The 20,973-nt window shown below is 37.5% G+C and overlaps 1 protein-coding gene across 1 annotated transcript in view; it reads left to right on the top strand.

Annotated features, from left to right (window-relative positions):
- LOC105453412 (cytochrome P450 306a1) overlaps positions 1 to 17,724 on the top strand; it is an 18,395-nt gene extending 671 nt beyond the window's left edge. The window contains exons 3-9 of the mRNA XM_011695353.1: positions 1,909 to 2,263; positions 13,512 to 13,660; positions 14,077 to 14,279; positions 15,940 to 16,225; positions 16,359 to 16,511; positions 16,769 to 16,943; positions 17,422 to 17,724. Of these exons, the coding sequence (XP_011693655.1) occupies positions 1,945 to 2,263; positions 13,512 to 13,660; positions 14,077 to 14,279; positions 15,940 to 16,225; positions 16,359 to 16,511; positions 16,769 to 16,943; positions 17,422 to 17,600 (1,464 nt within the window). The 5' untranslated portion in view covers positions 1,909 to 1,944 and the 3' untranslated portion in view covers positions 17,601 to 17,724. The remainder of the gene's footprint in view (positions 1 to 1,908; positions 2,264 to 13,511; positions 13,661 to 14,076; positions 14,280 to 15,939; positions 16,226 to 16,358; positions 16,512 to 16,768; positions 16,944 to 17,421) is intronic.
- Positions 17,725 to 20,973: the final 3,249 nt, after the last annotated feature.

Genomic DNA, 20,973 nt, shown 5'->3' with positions numbered 1-20,973 from the left:
ATATATATATATATATGTGTATATATATATATAAGAAATATTTTATGTGGTTTTCACTGAAATATTTGACGATATTTCAGTGAAAACCACATAAAATATTACAGAAAATGAGTACTCCCGGGTATTCGGATATTGACATAAGTGATAAAAGAAATGATTCTACTACTGTATTGATATTGGATCGCGGAACGTATTAATACTTAGTTGATAGATGACAATTTACATCAGTTACAAACGCAAAGTGTTTTCATAGCTGTTGGAAAATCTCTACTAAGATTATCCAGGAAACTCGAAACATTTATTTATTATTATTCATTAGGCGTGGAAAGGGTCAACGTTATGAGCAGCGGATTGAATAAAAATACGAAATGTCATAACCCTTAAACATTTGCGACTGCCGTCGAAAGTAAGCTTCCTTGATTCATTGTCGCTATCGTCGGTAGTTTATATAGCACACGTATAACACGTGGTAGCACGTGTTTAACCACGTGGCAGTACTGTCAGCCTATTGGCCTGTTCTTTATAGCTGAATTAGCTGCACTAGTTCACAGTTTATCTTTTTTTTCTACATTAGAAGAAAATTAGAAGAAGAAAGATAAACTCTGCAGAACTAGCAATCAGTTCAGCTATAAAGAACAGGCCTTATATCGCGTATAAATGGCAACCAGGGTTGAGAAGTAACTCGTTACTTGTAACGAAGTTACAGTTACAGTTACTTTTTTTCAATAACTGTAACTTAACTTTGTTACTTTTTTTCCATGTGTAACTATAATTTAACTTGTTAGTTAGATTTTTTAAGTAACTAGTAACTAATTTAATAGTTACTTTTACAGTTACTTTATATATGTCAAATCGTCATTTTCATGAATCAAAATTATGCAACACTTTTGCTCAATCACCTAATTGTAATGTTGATTGTAATTATGCGAAATATTTAAATGCTCATATTTAAATATTACGCGCATTACTTTTCTTTTTTAAATAAAATTATATAATATGTAAATATAAATCAGTCTTTTTTTATAATGCTAATGTTGTTTTATTAAAAATAACTGATAAGTAACGATTCGTTACTTTCTTAGTAACTGTAACTGTAACATGTTATTTTTCAGAGTCGGTGACGGTAACTATTTACTTTTTGAGAGATAAAAACTGTAACTGTAATTAGTTACTTTTACAAAGTAACTTTCCCAACCCTGGTCGCAGCACGGAATCGTTCCTTAGCTTCTACAGTCTACGCGATTGTGTGTACGTGCGCGTGCCTCGCTAATGAGATAACTTTACACAAGTGCGTGCTACTCGCCGTAAGCGCAGAGAAAGGTTGTTTTATCATTCGCTTCTGCCGCGTTGTGCCATTCCTGGAAGCTGGAATCGCGTTCCCTCGATTACGAACGTTCACAATCACCAAGGGATCGTCTCGGCAGGCACACTTCGCGTAATTTAATTATTACATCCGCGTGACTGATGCGCGCGTATCTCGCGCGAGAGAACTTTTCGCGGAACGTGAGAACGATTCAAATGACTCTCGATTATAAAGTCGTTATTCGTTAAGAAAAGATCTTCGCTGTCGTTTATTCACGCGCGTTGCATATGCGTAAAAATCTCGTAACAAGACAAATATTGTTACGTTCCCTTTTTGTTCCTATATAAAAAAGTGCATGTAAAGTCGGTAACTCGCATTTCTCGAAATTATTGCTGTCACTTTTCCGCGATGCTGATTGGTTGTCTCTGCGCTTACTTCGTGTAAGCGGCTGTGTCATTGCATTTTGCGTATATTGAGGTTGATGTAATTGTAAATTATAATAAGAAGCGTTAAATAGCGCGCGTGAAGTTCACGTTTGTAGTGCTAGTTTTAAAAATTAAAAAAAAAACCGTCGCGCTCGAAAATATTATTTTTAATTTGTGCAGGCGCCGCAGCAACGTGTTTCTACGACTTTCTTCATAATGATAGCCCTTATTATCCTCGGCATATCTCTCTTACTTTTCGTCTATGTCTTTCGTAAAAATCGCAAAACGCTCCGACTTCCACCGGGACCATCCGGCATTCCGCTGCTCGGTTATTTGCCGTGGATAGATCCTGTACGTCCTCATGTGTCGCTGACAGAACTGGCGAGAAAATATGGCCCGATTTGTGGACTAAGAATGGGCTCTGTCTACACAGTATTGTTATCGGATCCGCAGCTGATAAGACAGACCTTTGCTAAGGATGCGTTTGCTGGCCGGGCTCCATTGTACTTGACGCACGGAATGATGCAGGGATATGGTGAGTAAACTTTTTTTTGTTATTAAATAAAATAAAATTAGATCCGCCACAAAAACAAAAGAAAATAAGAACATAAATACATAATGAATATGAATTTGTAAAGATCGCGGAATAAATCGCAAAAAATTCAAATGCAATGAATGATTGAAATTAAAATGTGGAGGTTCTAACAAGTTTGGAGGCAATAAGTTAAATTTTTTTTTGTACAATATATTTGTACAATATAATTTTCGAAATTTTATTGATTGATGTAGTGAATAAGACAGGAGAAGAGGCAACAACTTTTTGAATTTTATTGAACGATGTAGTGGAAAATAGTAGGTTTTTATTCAATTCTTAGATAAAAAGAATTGTTACCAAAATATCTAAATATTTCGCTAGATATAGATCGAAAAATAATTTTGAACCATCAAAATAATTACGATCAAGCATTACTGATTGCGTGGCTCGATGTTTGACAGCGGGTACTTTGTATGAATCTTCGAGTCGCCCCCGTTACTTGAGATACGGAGTGTCGCGGGCAGAATACGCGATAGATAAAAAAATATCACGGAGAACGTACCGCCTCGTCGAACTTCTTTATTGCTTTATATCTCGTGCCAGAAATCGAAACGTTTGAGGTTTGGCGCACGTTTCATCGATATATCGGAAGTTGCAATTACCGCTCGCCGCGGAGCTGTCGCTAGTCCCCTGATTTGTGCGGCGCGACTTTTGTTTCCAGAGGAAAACAGGGTTACTCGAACGGTCGTAAGTTTCGGTCGCCGGCTGAAAATTCGCTCGGCAAGGCCACAAATTCCATCGTCGGCGACGGCGGCGGCAGTAAGCTGATTGTGAACCGAGTGGAGCCGAGCGGTGCTGTGCCGTGCCGTGCCGACTCGGCACGATAATTTCACGACAAAGTGTACCACGGGACCCAGTGGTACCTTTACACCTCGTTTCGAAAGCTCCCATTCTCCCGTTCGCGATCCTCCGCCGTCTTCGGCGCGCTTCCCTCTCACCTTCCCCGCTCCCTATGCCTCCTTGTCTCCCCGCATCTTCTTTCTTTCTTTTTTTCTTTTAATGCCGAGTGCATACACGCGCGTGTACATGAGCCTTCGCCGATGTTTACGAAGCGCCATGCTTCCAGTCAACGGCCTCGTGATTTCTCCATTCATTTCCTTCGCCGATCTCTTACATGTGCGCCGATCTAGCGGCGGGCGAGCCGATAATACTCGCGTGCATCACAAGTGGTATTGATCTCGAGACGATCGCTTATTGGGCATTTAAATTTAAAAATATGGATATAAAATTATTTATTTGAAATTTATGCTATCATTTTTGCAGTAAACGACGATTTAATAGAATCTGCTTCTTGAATTTTATTTGTAATATTTAATATTGTATTTATACATACATAATTATTTAATAAAGTTTAACCGTCGGGTTATAAAAAAAGAAGTTTTAATTGATAAAAAGTAACATATTTTGTTGTTAGAAGGTACATATATTCGCAAAAGAAAGAAGAAGATGAGTTTTTAATTGATGACTTAGAGAACTTTTGGATATCCGTCTTTTGTTGTTTCTTATCGTTAAAACTGCCGATCGAATCGAATCGACGTCTACAGATCAATCATTTCTCTCTGGAATAGCGATTGACATGCTAAAAATTTCCTGAAAAGAAAAGTGATATTTTTTCACACAGTCCTTAATAGCGTTAGTCGACATGTTAAAAGTTTTCTGAAAAAGAAGAGTTTTCCGTAGATTTTTTACACAGTCTTTGAACTATACTGATATGCTAAGATTCCTGAAAATGAGTGATTTCCCGTAGATTTTTAAGCACTGAAAGCGATATTGCTCTCAGAATTTGCCTATATCACATAAATAATTATAACAATATTAGTTTTATTACTCTATTATAGTTTGCTATTATAACTTGCTGCTAATTTTCACAATTATTAATGGCAAATTTACTGGATAAAATACAAATCTTTTCAGCTGTTAAGTTTCTCGATTTCCACCCTAGCGTGTTGTGATGAGTAGGCGCACGCGCGCACTACGAGCACACGATGCTGCATGGCACAGTTTCGTAATATCGGAGATACTCAGACGCGAGTACAATGTTTAAACTTTTATTTAAGATCTTTTAGAAGTTTCTAGCACATTAGGTTCGTCTGTTACGATTTTTTAAAGATTGTCAAGAATGTGCGTTTTTTTATAAGGATTTCAACCTCATTTTTCTCGAAAATGTGATAGGCATACTCTGAGGGCAGCATCGCGCTAAAAAATCTACGAAACCACTCCTCTTTTTCAGAAGACTTTTAACATGTCGACCAGTGCTATTAAAAAACCATTTATTTTATATAATTACATAAAAAATTAATAAATAACAAAGCTAGTAAGAGATTGAAAGACGTATTTGGATGTGTGTACTATAGGATGAATAATAATATAAAATGAATTTTATACATAAAAAGCAAATTAGTTTTTTAAAATAATCATCATTATATATGCATATCATACATTTCTTATTGATGAACATTTTATTGCTACTTTCGCATCAACAAATACTGTTGCAGCGACTTTGACGGATTGCATGCATATTTCTATGAAGCATAAAAATCTCTAATTTATTCTAACCTTCGTCGTGCAAATAACAGATTATGGTTGCCTTACAAAATGTTATTTTTTAAAATAATTTAAAGTGCGAAATAAACTTTAAAAAAAAATTATAAAAAGAGTCGTGTTGGAGATGAAAAGATTTAGAATTCAAAAAGAAAACAGTGATAAAGCTAGCTCAGTTTTAGACATATGCAACAAACCGATAAAAATGAATTCGTGTTGCACGATTATATTTCAGTGCGGCTACATTCTTCCCATGCGCACCCTCACAACATTGAGACGCTTCTGCTACCTTTCACAAAAGACTCTTGCGTTCAGAGTGCCTTCCTCCACTCCTCGTAGCTAGATGCCCCTCCAGAGAAGATCCTCCCGCCGTTCCGTAGGTTTCCTTTCTTTCACTCTTTTGAAATAATGGTGGGGGATCCTAGCCACGCCTCCGTCAAGAAGCACTGTCTGCAGGTACATATTTCGCGATACGTGAACTTTCGCTAAACTTAGATCGACCGCGGGATTCGGCTCAGCAGGAAAGGGAGACTCTTTGAAGTACCTAACGCTTGTTTCCAGTAGTGAGGGTCGGGATTAGTCCGGCGAACAGAGCGGCCGAACTACATTGCGGACCGTTACTACTTACGGAAGTGCGCATCACCACGCGTTGAAGTCTCCAAAGCAAAGTGATCGATAAAAACGCCTTGTCACTCTGCGCGTTTTCCGACAGAGCTCGACGAATACAACAGCTTTTCATTTAATATCTCTTAATATTTAAATTTTACAATATTTATAATAAAATCCCCTTTGAAAAAAGGCATATTAAATCGATACTCGAATGTATCGAAGTATTGCTAGCTCTTTTCCGCGACGCTTGATTCTGTTACTGCGCTCATTTCGCGAACGCCTGTCATCGCATATTTTGACAGTGCGTATTAAGAGAATTTATTTAATTATTTAAAGGTACCCGAAAACTAATTATACTAACTTATATATGTTATACATATATACCATATATACTATATCAATTTAACTAATTATACCAGAGTGTTGAAAAAAGATTAAAACTTTAGCCTTAGGTGCTTTATTCTAAAACACCTAATAATATAAAAAAATTATAAATTTTAATTTAAATAAACAATTTTCAAATCAATGATTTTGTGAAAGCCTATAAAAATATTCAAAGTATCAAAACTATTGCATTCAAAACTAGACACATATTCCGTAAAATTTTATCTTCAACAATAGTTTGATTATATTTTTCAAACTAATTAATATTCAATATTGCACTAAATGCGTTTCGAAAAAATTTCTTGTGTAAAAATTACTTGCAATACATTAAGAAATAAATTTTACTCTATTTGCTGCGTTAAATATCCATTATTGAATTCTCAAAATTGAATACTTACTCTCTTTATTTAAATTTGCTTGCATCGTAAATAAATCTTTATTTCAGTTTCTCTTAAGATACAATGTTTTGGAAATTATCATTATATCTCGATTATTTATGCGACACCTTCAGCTTTATCGCTGCTAAATTTAGAGTGTATACCCTGTACTTTGGTGGCTTGATAAAATTTTATGAGAGAAATATCATACATAAATCTTGATGCCTACGTGACAGATGGACACGGGGAAGAATACCGACGCGTGCCTTCTGAGGCGCAACCAGTGATTATCCGACAGCGCGTTTACACGCGCCTCTTTATGGGCGCGCTCACATTTCTTATGCGGTCGGCAAACTGGTTGCCCCGCCACGACGGATAATGCCGTGCGTAATAGCGTTAATTTATTATAGAGCGCGCCGATAACTCGCCGTCCGTAAACATATTACGCAAGTTTCTGCTTGCGCGACGCGTATCGCATTGCCGAATCGATCAACTAATTCATGTCTCGTAGAATTCTGTCAATCGCGAATTAGAAATAAAAAAGAAAAGGTAGATAAATTTAGAGATGCGCGAATTATTTATAAATGACGGCATTCTATTTCTGATGTGCTTAATTTTTTGTGCTTAATTTTTTTATCTTTTACTGTCTTATTTTATCTATAATTAATCCCACTTTGGATTTCGATAATTGCGCTATTGTTTAATTTAATCATTACGATAGGTACGAGTATATTTTAACAATATCAAGATCCTCCTTTCTGTCAATCTTCTGTCAATTCTTTTTAATTAACATTAAAAAGAAAGTTACAGTATGCGGATTTACAGAATCTTCAGACAAGAATACTATTCTATCGATTTGTGTATATTTTTATGTTAACGCTAATTTTTAATTGCAATGATAATCTGAGCATTTAAAAAAATATATGCAAGCCCTTTATTAAAACTTATACGAAAAATAGTCGAAATATAAAATCTGAGGCTTATGTTCTACAATAGCCGTACTTCTAGGAATAGGCTCGTTCCAGGAAGTTGCTCTATAACTATAACTAAAAACGAACCTATAATGATCTTGAGATAGTGGAAGGAATTGGAAGGATCGGAAATGCCGTGAATACCGTTGGTTCTGATAATCAGGTAACGGAGAACGCTCGTTAAAACGCCGGCGGTGTACGAACCAAAGTATTAATAGACTTCTGAGAAACAGACCGAAAGTGAGAGTGATGTTAATCCTTATAAGATACGTCTACCTGGGATACCAGGAAATAATTGACTGTTTCTCGCATTTAAATGAAGTCTTAAAATATTATAATACTTGCAAAATTGCAAAAACGTTGCATGCAAAATATTCTTTGCAATTTTATTTTAACACGTTATGGATAATAAATTTTGAGACGCTTTTCGCATTGCCCGTATGATATAGGTATCACAATTTTATAACAAAACAATAATTTGGAACACGATCGCAAAATAAGAAAAAGTATGTATATACATATTATAAAAATACATTGTATAAGTAAATTTATTTTACAAAATAATATTAAGCATCTCAAAATTTATTATCCATATTAACGTGTCATAAAATAAAATTGTTTTCAGCAAAGAATATTTTGCATGCAACGTGCAGTTTTGCAAGTATTATTCTAGGATTTTATCTAAACGCGAGAAACAGCCGATTATTTCCTGGTATCCTCGGTATCTTGTATAAATTAATATGTAAGAATAAGTAAATATCAGCGTTAATTAAAAAACAAGAGTGTCAATGTCGATATGGATTTCGCAATATGAACGATTCGTACGCCATTAATTCCGATAACAAAAAAAATCGATGTAAAAAAAAATCGAAGATATCGTTGTTGAAGTCGATTACATGACGGCATCATATTGCGATTACAGTCTAATTGTAAGTTAGAGAGCGGGCGAGTCTGGGGATCTCAGATTGCCGCGTTACACCTTGTACAGCGAGGGCAAGGTGCGCCGGTGTACGGCAGAAAGGGGGAGCAGAGACGGTGGGGAGACTTGATCTTGGAAAATGATAGATTGTCGCCGCCACTCTCGTTACCGCGGGTGCATCGACCTGCATCGCGGTGATCGTCAAAAGTGTCTGAACGATGCGACGGCGTTGGCCTTTAAGCGGGTCGACGAAACCTGAAATTCTCGACGTCCTTGGCGCTGCCGCTGCCACACGAACTGCAACACGACGGCTAATTTCGGCCGATAAAGAGAGAGAAAAAAAAGATCGCTCTGTCACGATTCACTTTTATGACATCGTGATTCGCTTAATAGGATCCTTCGACGAGGACGACCGACTTTTGGCCACTTATACCAAAATTGCTCGGGTAACATCGTTCTTTTCTTACTTCAACAATCACGAAAAGAATTTTTATCGAAAAAAAAAACGCTATTTTTTATTAAATTGACTGTCTCTTCTGATGTTTGTATTCAAATTTTTTGCAAATTATTACATTACTGTTGTGCAAAACTATATTATGACTTAAAAATAATAATAAATAAGCCTCCCAGAAGTCAAGCTGATGAACTTTATAAAATAAAAATAGAAAAAATTAATGAAATAATTATAAGATAATTATATATATATATATATATATATACATATATATACATATATATATATAGGTATATATTAGAGTTGAGAGCTGTTTGATTTCTCTGAAGTTTCTGAGAAGTTTAAGTAACATTGAAGTATGCGTTTCTCTGTTTTTTTTATTTGAGTTTCGCTTTTCCGTTCACCGCGTTTAATGAAAAGAATATCGGTCGCGTCAGACTTTCCCTTCTTAAATTTTCAATTGAATTGAATCGGAAAACACGCAGGAAATGAATAAATTGGTATAGATTTTTAATTTGGTTGCACACCACGTGAGCTTCTTCTTTTATGGGCTCGAAGAAGATAACGAGCAGAGGCGAACATTTGTGTAACGCGATGATCTAAATCGTTATAGAAACGTCGCAGTTCCAATCGGACTTGGCATACCACAGTACTGACTCAACGGTGCAGCCAGGCGCGCGCGTGCAAAATAAACATTACAAGCGAGCTTCCAAGAGACTATTCCCGCGCCTGGCTTATTACAAGCGCGTGTAACACTGACGTAAGACGTCCGCGATTTTCCCGCGGACGGCTTGTTTTCCTCGTTCGAATGCCGGACTGGGTGTGGGTGGAATTTCATTTTTTCCCTCACGGCGATCCTGCTTCCCCACGCAGTATCCTTGTGTCACCTTTTTTTCATTCTACATAATTATTGACGCATCTACTATTTTTGTACAGCTTTCATCGTTGCCGTTGTAAAGCTGTTACCCGCAATGTACGCTGCGTTCGGTCCAGAGTTCTGAAAATTTCCTTATGAAAGTAAATTATCTTATAAACTAGTGTGTTTCCCAATCATTTAAAAAAAAGCGCAATTATTGTCAATTAACGATCATATATTCGTAATTAAAATAAATTGCTCTCGCGCTTGCAATTCTCGTTTAACTAACGGAGTTCGATCACTTGCTGCCGTTCGGGATCCATCAATCTTTTTCCGTTTTCGTAACGGAGCGGAGTTTATCCGCAATTGGGTAGGTTAGGCACGTCCGAGCGAAGCCGCGCGGGACCGGCCGCGGCTCGCGCATCGACGCGAAGGACTCTCACTTTTATCGGTCTCCTTGAAGGAAGTTCTCCCGGTCGTCGACAGTTCTGCTCTGCATCCGCGGGGAATTACAGTTAGCTCCGCAAGGACGGGCCGATGGCCTCTCCCGTTAAGAGCGACAGAGCCGATGCATGGACGATCGGCGTTCACATCGTCGACCTGTCACGACCCGCGCGCGCCCGAAGGTCGCCGGTAATCATCTGGGGTCCCCCCAGCTTTCTCGAGCTGGCGCAATTAGTCGACATGTACTGCGTATACAATACACATCTCGTAAAAGAAACTCGTCGTGTGTCAATTTCCATATCAGAAAAAAAATGATATATATATTTAATGGTTTCCTGTCGCTCGACAAAAACTGAAACGCGATCAAATATCAAGATCGGCCTCGTAACTTTTTTTCTTGAATTCCATGTACATATGTATTGATGATCGATTAATGAGCGAGTCGATAAACAAGTAGATAATTATTCGACGAATAAGATAATGTATTTAAAACATATCATTTATCATTGTGGCTTCATAGGAGTTGAAAGTTTCAAGGAAATTAGCTAAAAGGAGTAATATTTAATTGCGATCATTTAATAAAAAACTGATAAATGTTTTTAAAAAATTATAATTTTATGATTTTTTCCTTGAATTCTATATCTGGGCTAATGAGAAAAATGAATTAATTCATTCAAGTGTATGACCCAAAAAACAAATTCTTGACTTTGAAATTATTTCAATAGTAAAATGTCTAGCAATACCTAAAAAGATGAGTTTATTTATAGTTTTGAATAATGGTAACAGTTCGTGAAATATCCACTCTTTGAATAATAAATAGGAAATTAGAAAAATTATTTGAATCATTCTGATCTTTAAAGAGCAATTCTTAAATCGTTTATTATTCAGTATTCTTCGACTACTAGTTATTATTCCTTCGACGATTATTCTGACTCATCCGTCGAATCTTGCAATCGGAAAATTGTTCGCAATTACCTGCGCGATAAAAACATTGAATTATTGCGAGTAGAAAAGTTGACGCGACTATAAAAAAAAATATATATATATACACGCTTTAAGAAACCCGAAAAGAAAAAATATATTCATTTAATTTTATTTAAGATATATATGTGCTTATTTATTTAGTATAACAGATCTCACATCTTCCTAATGTCTCTCGCGCAGCCAGCCTTAGGAATTTCGTACATAATTCGGTCGCGGACACTCATGAGAAAGGGATCATTACCGAATAGTCACACTTTTCAACCGCGGCCGACAAAGCTATCGTGGCATTTTAATGGCGCGCCATAAAACGCACGATGGATCGGTCGACTGTATTTGGCCAGGACGACTATCGCGCGTCGCCTTCATCTCGCGCTGCTGCACTCGCACGTCGACTTTTTGCCGGCCGAGGTGGAATGACCGGCCCTGAAACGTTCGAACGTGTGTATGCATTATCCGTCTCTCGTCCGGTTTATTTCTGGCGGTTCGCGAATTCGTGTGGTGCGCGTACGTCTCCTTTCCTCGCCTCGCCGTACCCGAGTGCCCGAGTGATGTCATCCCCTGAAATCACCGCGGCGGGGTGTTTAGTTGCGTAAGAATCGACCGGCAAGGAGAGCTCATTGTCCGTAGTCTTCCCTCTTCCAAGCCGCGTCGCCGCGCAGATGCATTGCGAGGATGAAAAACAAGCGTGCAAACTACAAAGTTAGAATTGTGTACATAGTTTTTCCCTGTTAGAAATTCCTCTTTCAAAACTACGTAATTCTCGTTTTTCACACCCTTCTCTTTTTTAAACGTTTCTATTATGTTCCTGTAAAATTTATAATATTTGGCAATATATTATTAGAACAATCAAACCTTCTAAAAATATAAAGAAAATGCAATTCATTCAGTTAGATATTTTTTTGTCTTAAAGCTTTTTCAATAATCTTTGAATTAACTACCTCGTTAATTTTTATTGAGAGATCTATCATAACGAATAATAATCAAATAACTAGAAAAATTAGTTATTGAAATGCTTGATGAATGAAAAACAGTAAGATTTCTCTCTTTTATATTTAAAATTTTATAAAAAGTATAGTACGAGGAAACTCATTTGATCGAAAGTTCAGTTGGGTATACGCGAATTTTATTTCTTCGTGCAAAGTGATTTAAGATCGATCAAGCAGCGGAGATTAATGCACACGTGGCGCACCTGCGATCCCGGAAAGTTTTCTTGGCGTCATTTAAATACGACACTGACCTATCGACAGCGCTGCCTCGTAGAACAAGCTGCGAATGATAAATAGTATCGCAAATACGCATCGCGCACGGTGACCTGTTTATACCCTAGCGGACTTTCATTATTTCTTCTCTCGTCGCTCCCGAGCGTGTAACATGACGAATTCTAAATTCGCAGAATTTAAACGCACGTCTCTCTCTCTCCCGATACATGAGTTCACTTTCGTTCCTCGGAAACGTGCGCGCGGCTGAAAATCAAGGCGGGTCCCATTCCCGGCACGTTCGATTAAAAATTCGATTACAAATCGCAACATCTTGCTATGTACGAGTATGTACATTTTGTACTCTTATTCTATCTTTTTCCCATTATATAACTGATAAGGCTATATCGTGCGCGTGTAACGTAAAGAAAGAGATAGTAGGATCCGAGATACCATCTAACAAATTGTGCGCCAAAGATGCCGATCTGTATTCCCGTGGCACGTCGACCGTAAACCTCGATAATCTCATTGACCGATGATCAAGATTCCGAGATCATTCTCGCGCCGGCGACACTCGCGTGTGATCTGGCTGCAAAGTCGACGTAGTAAAACTACATAAGCGACACACCTTCACCGCCGTGGCGCAGATGCATAAACTTCGGCGCGCAAAGTCTCGTCTCTCGCTCTTAATGATCTCTTAATTACCCAGCATCACCTGAATAAAAAGATAATTACTGTTTTCATTGAGCTAATAAGCGCGACCGCCACGCGTATATGAGAGTGATTTTAAATCCCAAGACTTTATCCTTTATCTTATGCTCAATTGTCATTATCACTTTTTTATGTTTTCTATTTGAAGACATAAATAAAAGATAAATATGTGAAAGCACACATATCAAAGAAAGGGAGACTGGAAAAAAAATCTAGAGAATGCAATTAAAGGGAACAAACGGTAATAATCGGAAAACAAAAGGAATCGAACGGATAGCGTCAGTGGCGATGAACACTTTGTCACTATCGCCGTCGTGCCTAATCAGCAATCGCGATCGCTATTAATCGACGACCGCCGTGCCTGCAGGTTTATGCCGCGAACACGCGCGCACGCCGCGAAGGGAGGGACGGTGAGTGGGTGCGGTGAGAGATTATTGTTTATTCATTCGAGGATTATCCTTCGGCGAGTTCAGTGGCTGCGCCTACTTACGGAATGACGGTAATCCTCTCGCTATTTTTTACACCCTCCCACCTGCAGCGAGCGAGGCGGCTCGCCTCCACGCGGCAAGAGGGAACGTGCGACGGAGGCACGTTCGGGTGGCGGCTTATTTATGGCCGCGCGATTAAGATGCGGGACGAGGATCGCCTGCGAAGAAAGGAAAGAGAAAGAAGAAGAAGGTGGAGGAGAGGAAGGAAATTCGAACGACACTCTCATCGTCGTATTTCTTTATGCACTACACAGGTCTCATTTGCGCCGAGGGTGACCTTTGGAGGGATCAAAGAAGATTTGTAGCTGGATGCTTGAAGAATTTCGGCATGACGAAGCTACCCGGTGCCAAGAGAAACAGAATGGAGGAAAGAATCCTTGCGGCCGTGAACGAGTGCACGTCGGTAAATTAACGGCTAGAGTATTTAACACAAGGCCGCCGTGTCACTAAATCTGTCCCCTAAACGAGTAACGCCGATGACCGAACATTTCATTTCCAGAAGGAATATTCAACTCGTGCAAGTTAACATTTGTTTATCTGGAAATGTCATCGTATTTAATGAAGCTATTAATTTCTGTAACATTTCGATGCCATCGTTTTCGCTTAATAGTCTTAACGTAAAAACAGGCACTCAGGGTGTATGATTTCGAAAGGAAAGAAATTTTGCCTAAATATCCGGTATATTAGGAGCAAACACAAAAATGCGAATTTGAAGTATTACTAATGCGTTTCTCAAAATCGTTCCGCGTTAGCTCAAGATGCACGAAGAATGAAGCAGAGAATAATGAGATACCTTTTGTATTGATATCTTATTGTTAGAAACTAAAGAAACTTAGTATGGAAGATGATATTGATCCGTTCGAGACGCTTCATCACTACGTGGGTAATATGATGAACGACCTCGTGTTTGGTAAAGTTTACAAGGAGGACGACAAGGTGTGGAAGTGGCTGAGACATCTGCAAGAGGAAGGAGTGAAGCACATCGGGGTCGCGGGGCCGCTCAATTTTTTGCCATTTCTCAGGTACACATTCTTCCTTATCTCTCGAGATCCTAAGAGCCTTCGATGATCCTTCTCGCCGATTTGCATAGCACACGATATATGCTTTGTATCTCGCTAACGAAAAGTATAGACCATATTATCGCGGGGAAAAAAATCGAGTAAATTGATCCGCGCGATTAATTAACACGTTGACAATGTGATACTGATTCATTCAGCATCTACCATGCAAATGCCGTTTTTTTCATTGAAGGCGATGGTATAATTCGATAAACATGGAAGGCTAGAAGTAATTGCCTTTTTGTACGTATGCAAGTGACATGATAAATTGAAGTGGATGGCAAAGAGTAAATACAAATCTTTGTTTAAAAAAAAAAATAGCGCGAAGGACAATTTTATTCATGTTAAATCATCATATTAAATTTGCATAAGTTAGAGACTGGAAGGCTGTCGATAAGATGTCCTCAACAAAAGGTTATAATTATAAAATCAAATTAGCTTAGTCTAACGATGGTAAAGCGGATGTAAGATAACGTAATTACATCATTAATATACGGATATTGTGATAATCGCGCGCGTTGACACATATTCGTTATTTCGATATATTTTCTACCTTTTTTTTTACATTTAGAGTTTATATATGCATTTTATTTACATAGTGTAAGTCGATATATATTGTACGCAAGAAATATATTTCTTGACATGAGTAAAGCATATTTAAATTAAGGCAGGGTTGAGAAGTAACGCGTTACTTATAACGCCATTACCGTTATAGACATTTTTTTTTATAACGGCGTTACTTTTTTTTCTTGTAATTGTAACGATAACGTAGTTACATTTTTTTTTATAACGGTAACGAATGTAATGGTTACTTCTTAAATTTTAAACTTATTTGTAACATAATTTTTACAATCAATCTTCAATCAATATTCATAATTTGTTGTTATAAACTACAGCAGGCAAAGTAACTCAATAAGCGTTCTTCTTATACGAAACTATGTCTTATTCTTCACCAGAACTGGTAGCCATTTGGATCACCACCCTTCCGCCATTTCCCGATGGAAGGTTGGCAAATGGCTACTATCAATAGATCTCTTAGTAAGCATTCAGTAATTTTATATTACGATTGTTGTTTCGATATTTATTGTTAGATTCAATAAAGAATTGATCGTATTAAAAAATCACTAAGCGTTCACCAAGCTGCTTATCGTGTTAAAGTTTTTAAACATAAAATTGAGAATCTAAAAAAATATAAATAAAAAATATAAAGTCGGTATTTATAAATTTAACGAAAACCAACATTTTATTTATATTTCGAACATTTTAAAATATCTTTTCTCTTAAATTTTGGTGATTTTGCGAAGGTAAAAAGTTTTAAGGTAAACAGTTTCATTACTTTTGTTAATACATATATTAAAAATATTACAAAAGTAAATTTTTTAGTCTAATCTTGTTTTAACATTAAAGAAGTAATGAAAAAAGTAATGAATCGTTACTTTTTAAGTAACGGTAACAATAACGAGTTACTTTTAAAAACTAGCTTTCTTAGCCCTGCTTAAAGATTGAACTGATTTTAAATTTTAAAGTTACAACACGAAACGCGTATTAAAAGTTAAGTAATTAATTTCTACCTACATGAATTAAATACTAAAAGAGAATTGTTGCCTTTCTCTAACTTATTTAGATTTTTACCACGATATGGCAAATTAATGGAGTCACTTATCAATGGCAAGCTGAAAACACATCAACAATATCAAGCGATCATCGACGAGCATCGTGCTCAACGCGAGAAAACGGATAACTTTCTTGCGGCTTTCGACAACGCAATGAATACCAATGCGGACAACGGATATTTCACACAACAGCAATTTTATCATCTGCTAGCCGATCTTTTCGGTGCAGGAACTGACACCACTCTTACCACTTTTCGTTGGTTCTTACTCTTTATGGCGGTATATCCGGACGAGCAAGTACGCTTGTTATCCTTGAATTCGTGCCTTTTCAATAGAAATACCTTTTAAAACGAACGTTTTTCTTAATGAAAAATTATCGACCCGCCATACAATCTCTTTGAATTTTACGCGTCCTTGTTTTTGTATATAGAAAAAGATTCAGGATGAAATGGACGAAATTTTGGGACGAAAGTTACCCAGTCTGGACGACAGGCCACTTTTAATTCAATTGGAGGCGGCCATTGCGGAGACACAAAGATTACGGAGTGTAGTACCGGTTGGCATTCCTCATGGAACAATAGAGGTAATTATGGCAGGTAACAGACTGAGAAAATCAACAGATGGTGCGGTGCTTCTCTGTACGTTTTATTCCATGAAGTCGAATAAGCCTGGTTATGATTTTGATAATTATTGAATATTCTCTATCGATATATAATATATTAACAACAAACGATTGAACGGTTGAACTTATAGGTGTTGCTTATCTTATCGTGCGCGCGTAAAATAAATATATTCATAAAGACTCATAATATATTCATAAAGAGGGCGATTTGCATTCAGGACACCCAAATAGGCGATTACGACGTACCAAAGGGCACCATGGTTATTCCGTTACAATGGGCTATTCACACTGATCCTTCGTATTGGCACGATCCATCATTGTTTAAACCTGAAAGATTTATTGCTGAGGATGGAAATCTGGACAAACCGAAAGCCTTTTTACCATATCAGACAGGTACGTAGGACATGCTATTTTCGAAATATGAATCACAATATATAGAAAATCCAATAAATAGCTGGTTAATTAAAACAAATTATTTGGTATGTTACGTCGTTGCGACGTATATATGAGAGACGTGTCAGATTTTCTGCGACTTTGTGACCAAAACAGCACGTACGCACAGGGACAGAAATACCTAACCATCTGAATTTGCAAAAAGCACGTATACATATATATATCTATATATATATATATATATATGCATACCTGCACGTTTAGATAATTATAGGCATTTTTGTCCCAACCATTTAATAAAATTTATGCAGATGTCATGATTATAAATGTTATTTTTCCCTTTTATACATCAAGAAATGATATGAAATTAGTTTCTCAACTCAAGGCAAATTTCGATCATTTTCATATACCCTTTAATTTCCGGAAAGATTAGTTTCACACGATACCGAACATTATTTCATTTTATACAATGCGGTAGGTAAACGTATGTGCGTCGGCGACGAACTAGCCAGGATGATGTTATTTCTGTTCGCCGCAAGATTTCTTCATTCATTCGTTATCTCCATACCATCCGGTACACATATCGATCTGGAAGGCGAGTGCGGAATTACTCTAGTACCAAAACCGCACCGTTTAATTTTTACATCACGGGAATAAGCTTAATACATACATGCGCAATGATATCTTTTCATATGTGTAACATTCTATGCAACAAAGTATATTTGTAAAAAATATTTTTTTATGGAAATATTATATGTACACATAATATGTACACATTAATTAAAAGTATACATAAAAATAATTGATAATAATACTTATTCTTTATTAGCTCCTGCTCCAAATATTAATTGTTATATTCTACGCGCGCGCGCTTTGATTGTATATTATTTGTACACAATGTTATCTGACTAGAAAAACTAAGAAATTTTAAATACTATAAAGAAAGAATGAAAGCTGACAGCAGGAACATATAAAAAAAATATAAATAAAAATAAAAATGGAAAGAAAACAGCAAAGATGAAGAAGCCTGCATGTCGAAATTCTTAGATTCTTGTTTCTACTCTTCGCATTTGTTTTTGTATGTACCGAGATATATTTATCATAGGGAGTATAGACTGCGCATTCCTTGAAATTGTTGCTTTCAATTTAGAAAGATTGCAACGTTCTCTTTTTAGCACAGATGCTAACAATAAGTTCCAGTTATATAGGGAAAGCGCAGTCTATACTTGCTACGTCTATAATATTTACTATATGCGCTATCCAGTCATTTTTTTACTTGCGCCAAATTGTACGTCGAATGAAATCAAAGAACAACATGCGCCTCGGTTTTACATGTATGTCTCTCACGAGGCAGACATTAACGAGATCGGTAGCGAACGCTGCAGGATGTCAGTCGTGTGCCGGTTTATAGCGTGATATTGCAAACCGCGGCAGTTAAATTTCGACATCGGACGAATATCTCAGCCCGTCGATATTAAAACGAACGCTTTTTATTAAAACGCGCGGAGCGAGGCGAACTGCGAGAAAATGTCCACCCTCTGGAAATGAAGCGACACTTATTCGCACGCATTTTGTTTGTATTTTACGCATTGCGCATGGCGCACTTTTTTTTAATTTTTTTTTACCACCGCGTGCGTTCCCAATATAAAGACACAAGTCTGTGTTAAAATGTCAACCGCGATTACGGGCGTTGGGAGATGATTTTACATAAACCGTGCCGCCCCTTCGCTTCGCTCTTTCTCGCGTTTCTCTCTCTCTCTCTCTCTCTCTCTCTCTCTCTCTTTCTTTCCTTCTCTTTCACTCTTCTTTTTCTTGCATCGGATTCGTGAAATTCCGTCAGCATTATGTAACACGCATTTTTATCTCACAATGTAGTGGCCTTGGTGAACTACAAGCGCACCGTTCACCCACTGTGAAATTGGCAGCTGCGTTTCCTACTAATCCCAGGATGCATAAAAAGAATAGAAAATCAAGGAAAGAAAGATCGTTGTAAAGAGACAATTCATTTTTTTTTTGTTTAGGATTTTTAGAGATTTTTACAAATTTTTTCGGAGAGATTTTCCGAACAAGAGATTCCGAAATGAACGCATTCAAAGCCTGGCTCTTGTTACTAATACCGATTAATGCATTCTAAGTGTTACTGGGAAATTTCATTGTATAACAAATAATAAATAGCCAAATAGCACACTCTATCCGGAATAAGTCATTACTCCGTATAGGGGATAGGGAAAAAAGTCGTTTTATTAATACTGCTCTTTTGTTTTGAGACCTTGCAGCTATATATATAGGCTGCGTTTGCTTTGACGCTTACAGCATCACTTCATTCTTGTCTTTTATCAAATGTTAAAGAAGGACAAATGATGCTCACAAGCGCTGTAAGCGCCAAAGTAAACTGTAAATAATGAATATTGTAAAAATTTGAACAAAATGCAAATATATAAATGCAGCTTAAATAGTATAAGACGAATAAAACAAAACGCTGCAATCTAATTCTTACATGGAAACGATATATTAGTTAACTTTTTGACTTTTTGAAATATATCGCGTCAGGCCGAATTTCTATCGGGTGAGAGATGAAGAAATCCAAGCGATCTCCGGGCCGTAAAAAGACCCTGCTCTAACATACTTTCAACTTTGTGCTGGGTAATAAAAAAAAAGAAAATAAACCACAAAACGCCTCTTCCTGCTTCATTGAACCAAGCCTCGAAGCAACGGTTCTTCAGACTTTCTGTCTTTACTGTGGCAGGCCAGTTGGCGCTCGACCGACTCTTCGGCGAGAAAAGGCCACGAAGTTATGAAGCGCGAAGTAAAAGGGCCCTTACTGGGGCAGCAGGCGCCACGTGTCGGCGGTTGTACACCTGGGACACGAATGTGCGTTTTTCGCGTGTACGATATTGTGCAGGAAGTGCGCCATTATCAATGCATCGTCCCCGGGACGAACTGAGGCGGCCAGCTGAGCTGACCTTACGTAACTTGTGCGCGGTTTGGGGCCACTTGACACTCGTGTCATTAACCTTACCCGGCGTAATGTACTCGTTGACGATATTTCGTTAGAAACCCAGAACGCGCGAGTTTCTCTTATATAAGCGCGTGCGCGCGCGCGTGTGCACGTTAAGCGCTCGTCTCTCGTTCTGCGGTGCCACGTGAATCTTACGTACCGTTCGTACGAGTCAACTCGCGGGATTATTGACAGAGAGAGGATCAGTAAATAATTACCCCAACAGACTTCCAAATTTTTCTTCTTCAAGTTTCAACAATCGTTGAGATTTTATACGCGAAAATATCGAATTAATGATAATTAATTCAAGCTCAAGCTGTATAAGCCGTTAATTTTAATTAATAAAAATCTGATTAAACAGCGATTAATCCAATAGACAATATCTGAAAATATATGACGACAAAACATCTATAGTCCCTTCCAATTATTTAACGTTTAAATAGATAATTATCATTAATATCACAAAAATGTTGCAGCAATTTCTCGTTTGTTTTTCCTTTCAATTAAGATGCTAATTAATTCTAGCTTCCTTTTTAACCACCCAGTTAAAGTAATCAGCGAGATCGGATCTATTTGTGACTATCTTTAATTACGAATGGCTATACGAATTGAAAAAAAAAGCGTCCTACCAAATGCGAGATCGAGCGGACCAGTGGAAGAGAAAGCTAGGCCCAGCTCAGTCCTCTTTCGTAGGCCCGGAGCAAAAGTCCTCGAAGTTGAGCAGCGGCAGGAAGGGATCTCGGAGATCGTACGATCACAGTCGAAGGCCTATGGTGCGCATGCAGCTGAAGAGCCACAAGTTTTTTTAACTCATCCTTAAGAATCCGGTTCCGAAGACTGCAATTTCCAGACGAAATTTTTCGCGATAACGATCGATAAAGAATTTGATTTCTCGGAATATTCGGCTCGTCACCGTTACGAATAGTAATGTACGTTTCCTTGGTACACCTAGCCGATCTCTAGCGATATTTCTATATCTCATCTTAAATATTGTTGTTCCAAATAATATAGAATTGTGCGTGAATAGGCTTG

Source organism: Wasmannia auropunctata, unplaced genomic scaffold (assembly GCF_000956235.1).
Source record: "Wasmannia auropunctata unplaced genomic scaffold, wasmannia.A_1.0 LD336000.1, whole genome shotgun sequence".
Lineage (NCBI taxonomy): Eukaryota > Metazoa > Arthropoda > Insecta > Hymenoptera > Formicidae > Wasmannia > Wasmannia auropunctata.
The sequence above is the reverse complement of the archived record's forward strand: the minus strand, read 5'-3'. Positions and strand labels throughout refer to the sequence as shown.